At 48.1% G+C, this 14,374-nt stretch overlaps 1 protein-coding gene across 1 annotated transcript in view; it reads left to right on the forward strand.

Moving 5' to 3' along the window:
• Positions 1-14,374, forward strand: part of LOC147678944 (cytochrome P450 4B1-like) — a 207,052-nt gene that overhangs the window by 167,302 nt on the left and 25,376 nt on the right. The window contains exon 10 of the mRNA XM_086944700.1: positions 1,783-1,847. Within this exon, the coding sequence (XP_086800826.1) occupies positions 1,783-1,847 (65 nt within the window). The remainder of the gene's footprint in view (positions 1-1,782; positions 1,848-14,374) is intronic.

A 14,374-nucleotide genomic window follows, 5' to 3' on the forward strand; every position in this document is an offset into this window, starting at 1 on the left:
TGGAGATTGAGAAGGTCGATCAGGCAGCAGTTTTTCACTTGAAGACATTCGCGTGGATTGGTGCTGGCTCTAGTCCTGTCTCCAATAGACAAACATTGTGCAATCTTATCTAGCTTATAACCAGAATTTAACAGTAGCAGAATGCGGTATCTTGAATTGCTTTGCATCTGAAAAAGAGAGACGACTAATCTCCTACCATGGTGGCACCGGCTCTCTGTTAAGACACTTTCTTTTTTAGTCTCTATGTACTTCACATGGCTCTTTTCCTTTTTTACAAAAGTCCAAAACTTTATCACATATATTTTGTGTTCCAGAACTTAAGATCGGGTCTGGTTGCTTGTAAGGCTGTATGGAAGTTTAAATGATGCAATGTGGTGGTTGGGCCCCTTGAGGTCCAGGATGCAGAACGTTAGAAACCTCTACAGTTGAGTTTAGGAACAGGCGTTGACCACTTAAGGGCTCATTTAGTTCTTTGCGAAGGGGTTACTCTGTCACATCGGGGAGGGATATCCTGTCCGCCGAAATACAAATCCCATAGGATATAATGGGATTTATATTTTGTAACCCATAAGCTAAGATCTAAATCAGGTACTTTGTTTTCAGAAAAAAGTTAAAGCTGCATGTCTCATCTTATGGTTTAGGCTGGTTTTGGTTAAGGTCTGTTGGTGTGTAAAACAGTACACCAAAAATCTCCAAGAGATTTTATAAATCATATGACTTTACATCAGAACACAGCACTAGGCCTAAAACAGACTACATAAGAAAGAGGGACGCGGGGGAGATAGTGGAATGACAGGAGGACCCTCTGACTAATTTGAACTGGTCGGGGCACAGACACGGATTTTCCATTTTTTACTTCATCTACGAGGAAGAGATGGAAAAACAAAGTGGAATGATGGAAGAAGAGAAAGACATCAAAAACGTAATAAAGCATAAAAGCAGGAATCTACCAGAATAAGATAAAATGACAAGGAGTGTCTGATAGTTGATTCAAGAGGGCTGGGCTGGGACTCTTCGATGTGGCTGGTCACATGACCCACTATGTCTGAGCAAAGAGTGAGGCGAAGTTATGTGAACAGTGCAGGACTGTTGATCTGTGCAGTCTGTTGCAGCTCCAAGAGCAACCAGACAGGGTGAAGAGACAAGGAGGTGCTGGAGTGATAGGCAAGTGATCACCTGAAATGATCTTTTGGCATATCTGAGTGACTCAGTCGATGGGAGAGGGGGCAAGCCGGCCATTGCATTTGCTGAATCACCGAGTGACTGCCACTGCATGCCCTCGCTCTAATCCTAGAGTTTGCAAAATCAATGATTGCTTCATCACGCTTTGCAAAACACCAGCAACAATTGTCCAGAGCCTACAATATGAGTGGCAGTGCTCAGCACCAACAAACACTGGTACAAATTAAGCACCACCCAAATTGCAGTGTGTATACAGTACAATCTTTCAAAGCAAAACTGATTGACCGTCCTTTACAGCGTTTAAACATTAAAGGGTTGCTTTCCATCCCCAGCAATATTATAGTTATACCCAACAGCATAGCATGTGCCATGTGTAAAAGTGAAATTGTTTATAAGAGCAACTACATATCATCATCAGATCTTCCCTTATGTGGAGAGATCTCTTCCACATGTGTGGACTGGTTGGTTTAGTTCTTAATGTTGCCATTTAATGAAATGCAAAACTACCTTTCTGACACATTCCTGTCTATTCCTAAGCTCGAAAATGTAATTATGCTCAATAGTTAGATTAATATTTAGAGTATCATTCTTTTTTTGCAGGATTTTGTGTATATTTGAGCATTTTTAGCATTCATAGAAACCCCACCGTGTGGAAAGACCCAGAGGTACAGTAATCCCATTTATATTATAATTATCTAATTTATTGTTTCCTTGAGCTGTGAATGTTAGTACTGATGCTCAGACCATTGGGGTATGGTACTAGTTTGTTGAAAAGTGATGGTGTATCTCTATTTTTGGTGTTTGTGGGTGTTTATGGTGGGAAAAAGTAAATATACTCGCAAAAACACATATTGAAATGTCAAGGCCAAGATGCCGTATTGAAACCTCAAAGAAAAATTATATGTTGATAAGGCAAAGAAACGCGTCAGAAATCACCAAAGTGATTTACCTCCTGCTGAACCAGGAATCCACATTAGCACTCTAAGTACCAGACATATTTATGGTAACTGGCACAGCACTGTAGGAGGCAAGACACGTACACCAAGCCCCACTCCCAGATCTCACCAAATGTCCACGTCCCAATTTCCAATCCCTAAATTAGGTGCCTCAAGTCATTCTCTCCAAAATCTGCTACTTAGATCAACAGCCCTGTGCACTGCGTTTATTGTCCATAGCTGCAAGCAAAAGCCTTTGTGTCAGCTATAAAATTGTAAGCCATATAATAAAACACGTCCATGACTGTGTATCCCAAGCCTGACCTATCCACATCCCACAGAATACATCATATTACCAAGTGCCTACCTACTAGCCCACAGTCCCAAGCACTGTGTCTTGAATTCTTTGTTGCGAATTCCTTGGAACGTTAGTTGTCCTTGCATATGTCCCCCCCCTCACCTACAGAGTCCAGAGTACAAAATGTTACTCACGTCATATTTATGAATCAATTCCCTATGTTATTTTCTAACAGATGTCTTTAGGTAGTTTGGTTGGGAGTGTGCAATACACAAAAAGATGCACAAGAGGTGAACCCTCGCACAAAATGTCAACTCCCAACTCTTCTGTTTCAAGCCCCATACAGCAAGTGATCCGCTGTGTTCCACCCTGCAAGTGTTGTGTCCAAAGTCTTATGGCCTAAGCTCTGCACTCACTTCCTTTGTGCTAAATGTGTTGTTACAGAACCCTGAAGAAATAAAAAAGAAAAGCATGCTTATTTGACCCCCTCATTGTCCTTCTGTACTATTTGACTCACTACGGGAATTCTGGAAAAAGGTTGGCTGTAGACTGATATGAGAGGTGGCCACCTAGACTCCCCTTGACTCTCTACAGTGATTTTGAGTAGACTCAGAGACACACTGATGACAGAGGAGGCCACCAAGGTAACCCTTGAGTCACTACAGTGATTTGATTTCATTGCAAGACCGGAGGCTACATTATGCATTACCCTTTTAATGCAGTCACAAGCAGCAGCACTACATCAAAATAAAACAATTCTAAAATGGAATAAACAAAAGGTATTAAAGGCATGTGCCACAAACAGACTACCTCTTTTAAATGTGGCTCACAAGCAGATAAGTTCCCTTTACTTCTCTGTACTAACTTTATTTATACTGTTTTTCACTGTTATTTTCTAAAAATGTGATGTTTTATATCTTTCTATTGTGCAGTTATCTTCTTGCTTAACTTATTATTGCTGATTCTATAAGTCTTCCTGATTTTATCATTTTTCTGGAGCTTGTTTCTCTCGATTTTTTGCAACCCCTCCCTCCTTCCCTCCTCCATCTGATTTCCAATGTTTGGTCTTCAGATTACCCGCCCGCCACCCCCACCCCTTCTTCTTACCGGAGTTCATTTTTCCTTCTCTGTTTCGGGTGGGACCGCGCTCAGGGATTTTGTACATTTAATTCTATGTCAGGACAGGAGGCTCCGATTATGCTTTCTCATTTCTTTAATGAAATGCTCAGCAGCCAATCAAAAAACAGAACTACAAATCCCATGAACACTTGGGAATGACCCTAGAGGAAACACTATATAAGGTCCATAAATCAGTCTTTCTTCCTCTTTCTTTGCTGCTCCGCAGCCAGTTAAGTCACTTTTACCTTACTTGCATTGCTTTACTTGTTAATTGCTCTGCTTTGGTTGTGTACACTTGCCTTATATTGCGCTGCTTGTCCTTTAGTGCGCGTCGCTTGTGTACTCTTGTTCGGTTTCATTGCCGATATTTTTTCTGCGTCCGTTAGCGACGTGTCTTCCTGGGAGCGTGTGTTCACCTCCCTGCGCCTGGCCGCGTCCTTGTGCCCGGTTGCTTTGGTGGAGTGGGAGCAGGGGTCGTCGGCTTCTTAGGAGAGCGCGAGCGCTCTCGAGCCGGTGTTTCAGCGGCAGCGACGTCGCGCATGCGCGTTGCTTGTTTCCGGTTTCTGGCTGTTCGCCTCACGCCGGTCGAGTGAAGGAACGCTTCTCACCAGCGCTCACACCCACAGCCCTGAACTTTCGACCCCGTCTACGCCGGAGCACAGTGAAGTGTTTTGGCTGATAATTGTTGCATAGGCTCTGCCTAGAGTGGTTTTTTGTTGGCAGGCTCTCTCCCTCCACGTTCTACAGTTTTTTCTGGAGTTTGGTATTTTACCTACCTCTATCGGGCCTGCTTTGGGGTTCTCACTCCCCCTTACTGGTATCACTGATACTCAATATTTTAGTCAGTCATCTAGTGGGCATTCATTTTTGTACCTTGATACAATGTCTGAATATTACGACGCAGATGATGACTGCTATTATGACGAGGAGGAGGATGACTCCATGGAGTACAACCTGGTCGAGGAGCTGGACAAGGGTGTTCAGTTTTTGGTGAACAAGGCCTTGGTTAGAGCCATAACCCCTCTAAAACGTCATCTCAACGACTATGCTGTTCAGCAAGGGTGGTTGCCGCCTTCTCAAAAGGCCGCGAAATCTCCTCACAACCCGCACAAATCGGACTTTCAACGGCTGGCGAGGACCTTGTCTTCCGACAAGCCCAAGACTTCTGCGTCACATACTGTGGATGAGTCGGACCAGGCTCAGGCCTCTTCCGAGCACGACTCTTCGCCTCCGAAGAAGCGTCTCCGTAAGGAGCGTTTCGTCGACGCTCCTGAGCGTCCCCTACTCTTGAATTTTGTACCGGAGGATATCATCCATCCTAATTCCACGTCCTGGTTGCCTGCCCCGGCAGTGGCCGTATATCTTGAGGCGCATGTTCGCCATCCCTTTGAGGCGCCGGTCAGGGCTCGTCTGCGCTCTGAGTGTCCGAGACCGGACCTTGCGGACCACATTGCTGAAACCCCAGAGGTGGATCCCATGATGGTGACCTACCTCAAGAAGTACTCCAAGGACCCTAAAAAAGGCCTCGACCGCTCGTGGCGGTCCTGTCAAGACAAGTTAATGGACATGTTGGGCCCCCTCTCAAAGATCCTGGATTTGGGCTTCAAGGCAAAGGAGGCTTCTGCGACCGTCAATCCTGACAAGCTTATTGAATGGGCTCAAAGAGCCGTCTGCATGTTTGGCAATGTGAACTGCGCCATTTCTGCTGAAAGGCGACGGTCTATTCTCCTCAAACTAGACCCAAAATTGGCCGAATTAGCTACATCTGAAGCCGGTCCGGAGGCGCAGGGCCTTCTTTTCGGTCAACCCTTCCTCAAGGAATTGACTAAATTTGTTTCCGCCTTCAGCGGCATTGACAAGGCGCAGGCATCTTTGCGCCGGGCCATGCGTCCGGTTTTCAGCAAGGCCGGACGACGGGGACAGTCGTTCGGCCGTGGGTCGCAGCAGCAGTCCCACAGAGGTTCTTCCCAGCAGCGCGGTGGTCAGTACGACTCCGGTTACTCCACCCGCGCAAACTTCTATCCTTCCTGGAAAGGAAAAGGCCAGTACGGCAAAGGAAGATCTGGTGGCCACCAGGGACAATATCAGGATTCCGGAGCTACAGGTGAGCCTACTTCAAGCATGCGATGTGATGTTGGGGGGCAGGATAAAGTTTTTTCTGAACAATTGGCGCTTAATCTCCAGCGATGCTTGGGTGCTGGACACCGTTCAAGGGTTCAAGATCGAGTTCTATCACCCAATTCATCAAACCCGTCTGCCGACCCCTATGCTTTTCTCAAGTCACTCTCAAGCTTGTATGTCGGAGGAGATAAAGGTGCTCCTCAGCAAGGGGGCGATTGTTCCAACAGTGCGCCATCCTCAGGGCTTTGTCAGCTCAGTCTTTCTGGTCGAGAAAAAGGGAGGCGGATCTCGCCTGGTTCTCAACCTGAAAGACTTCAACAGCGGGGTTGTGTACAGGCATTTCAAGATGGAGGGCATCCATCTTCTGCGGGATCTCCTTCGGGAAGGGGATTGGATGGTCCGTCTGGACCTGAAAGATGCCTATTTGTCCATCCCGATATACAGCCCCCATCGCAGGTTTCTCCAGTTTCAATGGCTGGGTCAGTGGTACGAATATCAAGTTCTCCCGTTCGGCCTTTCGTCAGCACCGTGGTGCTTCACGAAATTGCTGAGGCCGGTTGTGGAGCATCTTCGTTCCAGGGGGGTCAGACTGATTATTTACCTGGACGACATTCTTTTTATGGCAGATTGTCCTCTCCAGCTCCTACAACATCTGGAGTGGTCCATCACCCTTTTACAATCTCTGGGTTTTCTAGTCAATGTTCCTAAATCGGTTTTGGTTCCCGCTCAGTCTATCGATTTTCTGGGTTTTCGGATAGATTCGTTGACTTGCCAACTACTCTTACCCAACCAGAAACTCCGTTACATCAGGAGAGAGTTGACGTCTGTTATTTCCAGACAGACTGTGTCGTTGAGGTCGTTGGCGCGTGTAGTGGGCCTTCTAGCGTCCTCCATTCAGGCGATCTTTCCGGGTCCCTTACATTACCGGGCGATGCAACGCTTGAAGATCCAACATCTCCGGAAAGGTCTCCGATATTCCGATCAAATTCCTCTTTCGGAGGAAGTGCGGATGGAGATGCAATGGTGGCTAGACCACATGAAGGCCTGGAACGGTCGAGCCCTGTTCGGGTCTTCTCCGGAACTGGTGATCGAATCGGATGCCAGTCAATGGGGCTGGGGAGCCCGTTGCGGGTCCATCTCGACGGGGGGTCGTTGGTCGCCCCAGGAATTATCTCTCCATATCAATTGCCTGGAACTCCTGGTGGGTTCCTTTGCGATTCGGTGTTTTTCCCCCCTGCAGGCGAACTGTTGCATTCTTCTCCGAATGGACAAGGTATCTGCAGTCCGCTATGTGAACAAGCTGGGCGGGACACGGTCCAAGATTTTAGCGGAGATTGCCAAAGATTTTTGGCATTTTTGCCTTCACCGGAAGATCACAGTTATTGCCGAGTATCTTCCGAGCCGCAACAATCAGGTAGCGGACTGGCACTCCCGTCATCTTCGGGACTACAGCGACTGGAGACTTCACCCTCGAGTCTTCCGCACCATTCTTCATCAATGGGGCCAGTGTCACCTAGACCTTTTTGCATCTCGCCTCAATACGCAGCTTCCCTGGTTTTACAGCTGGAGACCGGACCCATCAGCTCTGGCCACGGATGCTTTTCTCCAACAGTGGCCCTCGACTCTTTGCTATGCATTTCCCCCGTTTATGATGCTTCCCAGAGTCCTGGCTTACGCCAAACGCTTTCGAGCGGAGCTGATTCTGATTGCTCCCTTGTGGAAAGCTCAGGCATGGTTCCCGGTTCTCCTGGAAATGTGCTGCGCGCCTCCTCTCCTTCTTCCCCAGAAACGGAATCTGTTGCTGGATCCTCTCGGGTATCCGCATCCCCTCATTCTCGCCGGCTCTCTCCAGTTACTAGCGTGGCGAATTTCGGGGATCGTTGGTCGGTCCCAGGCATTTCTAGCGAAGCTGCCAACTTCATCAGTAACGCCTGGTCTCCCAATACCCACAAGCGGTATCGAGGAGCATGGAAACGCTGGAGTGATTGGTGTGTTCAACGGGAGGTTGATCCCGTTTCGGCGGATATCAGTCTAGTCATAAATTTTTTGACTTCCTTGGCCACGTCTGGTCTTGCATACCGGACTGTTAATGGGTTTCGGTCGGCCATTTCGGCGGGTCATGTCCACGTTGATGGCAAACCTGTTGGAGAACATCATTTGCTTTCCAAACTGTTGAAAGGAATTCGCCTTGCGAAACCTCCCACTCCGAAGTACGTGTCTCTATGGGATGTTTCGATTGTCCTGAGATACTTGGAGGTCTGGCCTTCTAATCTTCTATTGTCCCGGAAACAGTTGTCTGCAAAACTAACAATGTTATTATGCTTAGTTTCTTGCAAACGTGTTTCGGATATTCGGGCTTTAGACCTGGCGGGCCGCTCCTTCACTCCCGAAGGTGTTACTTTCACTCTCTCTAGAAGGACTAAAACCAACACCTCATCCATAACGTATCCGTCCTTCCCGGATCACCCCAATCTGTGTGTTGTGCAATGTTTGAAGGATTACGAGGTGAGTACCGCTTCTTTGCGTGCAGATATGCAAGGTCAGCTGTTGATCGCTTTGCAGAAGCCTTTTCGTCCTGTAGCACCAGCTACCTTAGCTCGCTGGGTGCGCTGGCTTATGTCCGAGGCGGGCATTGATGTTTCTGTGTTTGGGGCGCATTCTGCTAGGGGAGCAATGGCCTCCAAAGCCTTCTCCATGGGTGTAACTCTGTTTGACATCATGAAGGCTGCAGACTAGTCAAGTCAAGTCAAGTCAAGTCAGAGAATTTATATAGCGCACTACATACCCAGAGGGTCTCAAGGCGCTTAGGGAGGGGAGGAGGATTACTTGTCAAATATCCACGTTTTAAGTTGCTTTCTAAATGCTAGGTGGTTCTGGGTAAGACGAAGGTAGGTGGGGAGTGAGTTCCATGTTTTAGCTGCCAGGTATGAGAAGGATCTGCCTCCCATGGTGGTCTTGTTGATGCGGGGTACAGTGGCGAGGGCTTGGCTGGAAGAACGTAGTTGGCGGGAGGGGGTGTAGAAGGACAGTCGTGAGTTGAGGCATTCTGGTCCGATGTCGTAGAGTGATTTGTGTGCGTGGGTTAGCAGTCGGAAAGTGATCCTCTTATTGACGGGTAGCCAGTGGAGGTCTTTCAGGCGGCCAGAGATGTGTTCGTGACGCGGGATGTCTAATATGATCCTGGCTGAGGCGTTTTGGATTCGTTGGAGTTTCTTCTGGAGTTTAGCGGTAGTACCTGCGTAGAGGGTGTTTCCGTAGTCCAGTCGGCTTGTGACCAGAGCATGGGTGACTGTTTTTCTTGTTTCGGTGGGGATCCAGCGAAATGTTTTTTTGAGCATGCGAAGAATGTTGAAGCAGGATGAGGATACGGCGTTGACTTGTCTGTTCATTGAGAGTGAAGAGTCCAGGATAACGCCTAGGTTCCGTGCGTGGTCTGTCGGGATGGGTGCTTTTCCAAGGGCTTCCGGCCACCAAGAGTCGTCCCATGCAGAGGGGGATGTACCTAAGATGAGGACTTCTGTTTTATCTGAGTTCAGTTTCAGACGGCTTTGTTTCATCCATTCGGCAACTTCTTTCATTCCTTCGTGTAGGTTTGTTTTGGCGGTGCTGGGGTCATTGGTGAGAGAAAGGATCAGTTGAGTGTCATCCGCGTAGGAGATGATGTTGAGGTTGTGTTGGCGAGCGATGGCCGCAAGGGGGCTCATGTATACGTTGAAGAGGGTGGGACTGAGTGAGGATCCTTGTGGTACGCCACAGATGACTTCAGTGGCCTCGGACTTGAATGGTGGAAGGCGGACTCTCTGGGTTCTTCCGGTGAGGAACGAGGTGATCCATTCAAGTGCTTTTCCTTGTATTCCGATGTTTCTGAGGCGTTGTAAAAGGGTGCTGTGGCAGACTGTGTCGAAGGCTGCAGAGAGGTCGAGGAGGATGAGGGCGACTGTGTCTCCATTGTCCAGTAGAGTTCGAATGTCGTCTGTTGCTGCGATGAGGGCGGTCTCAGTGCTGTGTTTTGCTCGGAAGCCAGATTGTAAGGAGTCGAGGGATTTGTTGGCTTCGAGGAAGGCGGCGAGTTGGTTGTTGACAGCTTTCTCGATGACTTTGGCTGGTAAAGGAAGGAGCGATATGGGGCGGTAATTTTTGAGTTCGGTGGGGTCCGCTGTGGGTTTTTTCAGAAGGGCGGTGAGTTCAGCGTGTTTCCAGCTTTCCGGGAAGGTGGCGGAGTTGAAGGAGCAGTTGATGACGTCTCGGAGGTGCGGTGCTATGACGGAGTCTGCTTTGTTGAAGATGTGGTGAGGACATGGGTCTGTGGGGGATCCTGAGTGGATAGAGTTCATCAGGCGGATGGTGTCCTCAGTGGAGATTGGATTCCAGTCGTTAAGAGTGTTCGAGGGGGGAGAATGTTCAGCGTATGGTTGGGTGGGTTGGTCTCCGGGTTGGTTGTCGAAGCTGTTGTGGATGTCCGCAATTTTGTTGTGGAAGAATAAAGCCAGGGAGTCGCAGAGGGCTTGAGAAGGGGTGATGTCGTTGGAGTTGGCCGAGGGGTTGGTGAATTCCTTGACGATGTTGAAAAGTTCCTGGCTGTTGTGGGCGTTGTTGTCTAGTCGATCCTTGAATGCTGTTTTCTTGGCCTTTCGGATTAGTTGGTGGTGTGTGCGGGTGGCGTTTTTGAAGGCGTCCTTGGTGATAGTGGTTGGGTCTTTTTTCCAGGCCTTTTCAAGGGAGCGGCAGAGTTTCTTGGACTTCTTAAGATCATCGTTGAACCATGAGGCCTTCTTGCTGCCAGGTTTGCGTTGACGTTTTTTCAGTGGTGCTAGGATGTCGGCGGTGTTGGATAGCCGTAGGGTGAAGTTGGCGGCGGCTTGGTCAGGGTTAGAAGAGTGGGCTGGGGTGTTTAGTAGGAGCGATGAGGAGATCTGGTCGATGGTGATTTTGTTCCAGTTTCTTTGCAGAGTTGGTTGGAGGTGGTTGATGGGTTTCGGCTTGTTGTAGGTGAAGTGAACGCAGCTGTGGTCAGTCCAGAGGAGATCCGTAGTGTGGCTGAAGGAGACATGATTGCTGGAGGTGAAGATGGGGTCGAGTGTGTGACCTGCGATGTAGGTGGGGGAAGTGACCAGTTGTTTAAGTCCGAGGTTGGCGAGGTTGTCCAAGAGGGCGGTGGTGTTGCGGTCGTTGTTCTTTTCAAGGTGAAAGTTGAGGTCTCCCTGAAGGATGTAATCTTTGGAGGGGAGCGCGTGTGGAGTGATGAAGTCTGTGATGTCTTCACTGAATTTTGCGCGGGGTCCTGGTGGTCTGTAAAGGAGGGTGCCTCTGAGTGTGGTCTTGGGGTCGATGTGGATCTGGAAGTGAAGGTGTTCAGAGTTGGCGAGGTTGACGTCAGAGCTGGTTGAGATGTGGATTGATTTTTTATGAACGATAGCGATTCCTCCTCCTGTGTGGCCGGTACGGTCCTTGCGTGTGATCTTATAGTCTTCAGGGATGGCAATGGTGATGTCTGGGGCTGAGGAAGCGTTCATCCATGTTTCTGTAAGGAAGGCGATGTCTGGAGAGATGGTGTCTAGTAGATTCCAGAGGTCAATGGCATGCCTGTGGACCGAGCGGGTGTTGAGCAGGATGCATTGTAGGTGGCTGGGGTCGGGAATCTGTGGTGTGGTTGTAGCGGAGATGTTGTCGGTGCCAATGAATTTGCAGGAGTAGCAAGAGAAAGGTCCATGAGTGTGTCCAGGAGCGGCTTGGACGCAGTTGGGGGCGCGACCGGGATTAAGGGCTAGGAGGGTGGTGGCATCGTAAGTAATGCAGGAGGGCTGGGCAGCGCGAGGGGCAGGGGCTCTGGCGCTGGGCGCGGTCCAGGCGCGGACGGGCGTAGACGGGCTTACCTTTGGTGCACCTTCGGCGCGGCCGTAGCGCGTGGACGCTGCGCGTTGGGACATCCGCTATAAATGGATAATGGAGGGGGCGGAGCGTGGGAGGGGCAGCTGGGAGGCGGGGAGCGGGGAGGAGCCACGGGCCAATGAAAATAAACAATAAGATGGCCGTTCGCTATTAAAATCGAAACTGGGGCAGAGCTGGGTTTCGAGTTCGAGTGAGGTATACTAATAAAGTATAAAGTCCTGCTCCTTAGCCGCACTACAATGCTCTGTATGCAAATCAGTTAAATGCTAGATAGAGCGATAGCGCGCGCGTACAATGTAGCATAAACAGCGCTTTTACATTGATTGATAACGATACCAGGCGCTTTAGATAGCGCAGTGCGCTGTGTCAGGGCAGGCAGGCAGCAGGTCTCAGGACAGGCAGGCAGCTGGAAGAGAAGCCTCCGTAGTGCTAGCCGAGTGCAGGGTGAGCGACCGCAATGGAGGGGATCCAGGTGGTCACAGGGAAGGAGAGGACGGGGCGATAGTAAACTATCCTTTATGTGGGAGGGTCAGCTGGGAGGCGGGGAGCGGGGAGGAGCCACGGGCCAATGAAAATAAACAATAAGATGGCCGTTCGCTATTAAAATCGAAACTGGGGCAGAGCTGGGTTTCGAGTTCGAGTGAGGTATACTAATAAAGTATAAAGTCCCGCTCCTTAGCCGCACTACAATGCTCTGTATGCAAATCAGTTAAATGCTAGATAGAGCGATAGCGCGCGCGTACAATGTAGCATAAACAGCGCTTTTACATTGATTGATAACGATACCAGACTGGTCTTCGGACTCTGTTTTCAAGCAATTCTATTATAAACCTATTGCTAGTGTTGCCTCTGTAGTAATAGACGAGCTTTGAACAAGCATAATCTGAGCCTCCTGTCCTGACATAGAATTCAAAATTTGCAAACATTCGTGACAAGAATTTTCAATTCTATTAAGGACAAGGAGGCGAGGATTATCCCACCCGGATTGTACTTTGGTATTATCATGTACTGTATAAAATTGCATACTGTTACAGTTGTGGAATTTTCTGTTTTCCCTTCCCTGTATACCTTATTTTCACGATGTTGGGATATTACGGCTCTGTCTCTGTTTCAGGTTCTGACCAGAAGTGATATGGTTACTACGCCTCGTGAGCCTCCTCTGTCTCCTTGCGCACGGATCCCAATACTTCCATCTTTGTCTACAAGATCCTGTGGATTTCGGCGGCTTGTTTGGAGCTGATGCTGTTGCTTTACCTTGGATTGTTTTTTGATGTCGAACTTATTACCCAAAGAAAGAGGAAGAAAGACTGATTTATGGACCTTATATAGTGTTTCCTCTAGGGTCATTCCCAAGTGTTCATGGGATTTGTAGTTCTGTTTTTTGATTGGCTGCTGAGCATTTCATTAAAGAAATGAGAAAGCATAATCCTCGCCTCCTTGTCCTTAATAGAATTGAAAATTCTTGTCACGAATGTTTGCAAATTTTGAAATCCCCTTTCTTCGCGCGTAGACCTTAATCGTTTTCCAATGTTTTGGAAAGCCCTCCTGAATCTCCCCTCATGTCCGCATTGCTCTGCCTTGAGCGTCGGACATTCTTGAGCTTTCCTTCTTGCTCAGAGCTAAGGAATGCCCCTTGGGAACAACAACTCTACGCGCTCGTGTTTCCAAGGGTCATTGCTCTAAGTTACCAATTGCAGGCTCTTGCACTCCAGTCAGTTGCTCCGCTACTGTGTTCTCGATGTGATTGATGCCAGAAGGCTCGTTTTTTTATATAATTACTGAACTCCATATTATTTATTAATTCGTTCAAGAAAAAAAAGGGGGGAAGATTATTATCCCTTATATTTATCGATCATTACCTTATAAATTAATATAGCGACCATTACCTTATAAATTAGTTTAATCAGCCACATCTTCCTTTTACTTTCTGACTGCAATAATGCCAGATTTTGACTCTGATGATGCTGCTCAAAGCTCTCCTAACATCAATGAGGAGTCTCTAAAAAATATTTTTCAAAAGGAAATGAAGTCCCTTATGTTTGATACACTCTAAGAGGTTATGTCCTCTAAAAGGCACCTTCCCCCTGATCAGGCCGACTTCTCTGACAATCTCAATTTGGATAATTTTTCACAAGGGAAAAGAGCCAAGAAAACAAATCATTCTGAGCCTTTGATGAGCACTATGGGAGGTCCTAGCACCTCTAATACTTTGGGAGGTCCTAGCACCTCAAGTATTCAAGGAGGTCCATGCACCACATTTACTACTGGTGTCACTAGTGGCACGATTCATTCTGGTGTCCTACACGGCACAATCAATACAGCTGCCCTCTGCGGCGCAATTAATATGGGTGTCCCTAGCGACACAAATTTTGAAAGTGCTCAAAACATCCCAGAGAGCAATTCAGAGGAAGAAGGAAACGTCCTTAATCCTCATGATGTGTTTGTCCTTGACCTGGACGATGAAGAGCTAGATTTTAATAGCCAACCTGGTATGACATCTCCCTGCTCTTGCAAGGATGTCATTCTCAACCCCCTGGTTGAGGAGATCTTCTCCCCCCTTAATATCTCCCATCCCAGAAGCTCCAAATGGTTCTCTTAGGAACATTTTGCCAAGGTTATTCAAAGTTGGCTCAGAAACTCTGGAAAAAGAAACTCGTAGTACCCTCAGGTCAGAGTTCCCTAGACTGACAATTCAGGATAAAGTTTGTCAAACCCCCAACCTAGATCTTTTTTTGATCAAGTTTTTATTCAAGTAGGGGAGAGACCCTAGAAAGGGTTTAGAAAGGTATTTTAAGGGCTGTCAAGACCACTTTTTGGACGTTCTAGGTCC

This window comes from Lissotriton vulgaris, chromosome 11 (assembly GCF_964263255.1).
Source record: "Lissotriton vulgaris chromosome 11, aLisVul1.2, whole genome shotgun sequence".
Taxonomy (NCBI): Eukaryota; Metazoa; Chordata; class Amphibia; order Caudata; family Salamandridae; genus Lissotriton; species Lissotriton vulgaris.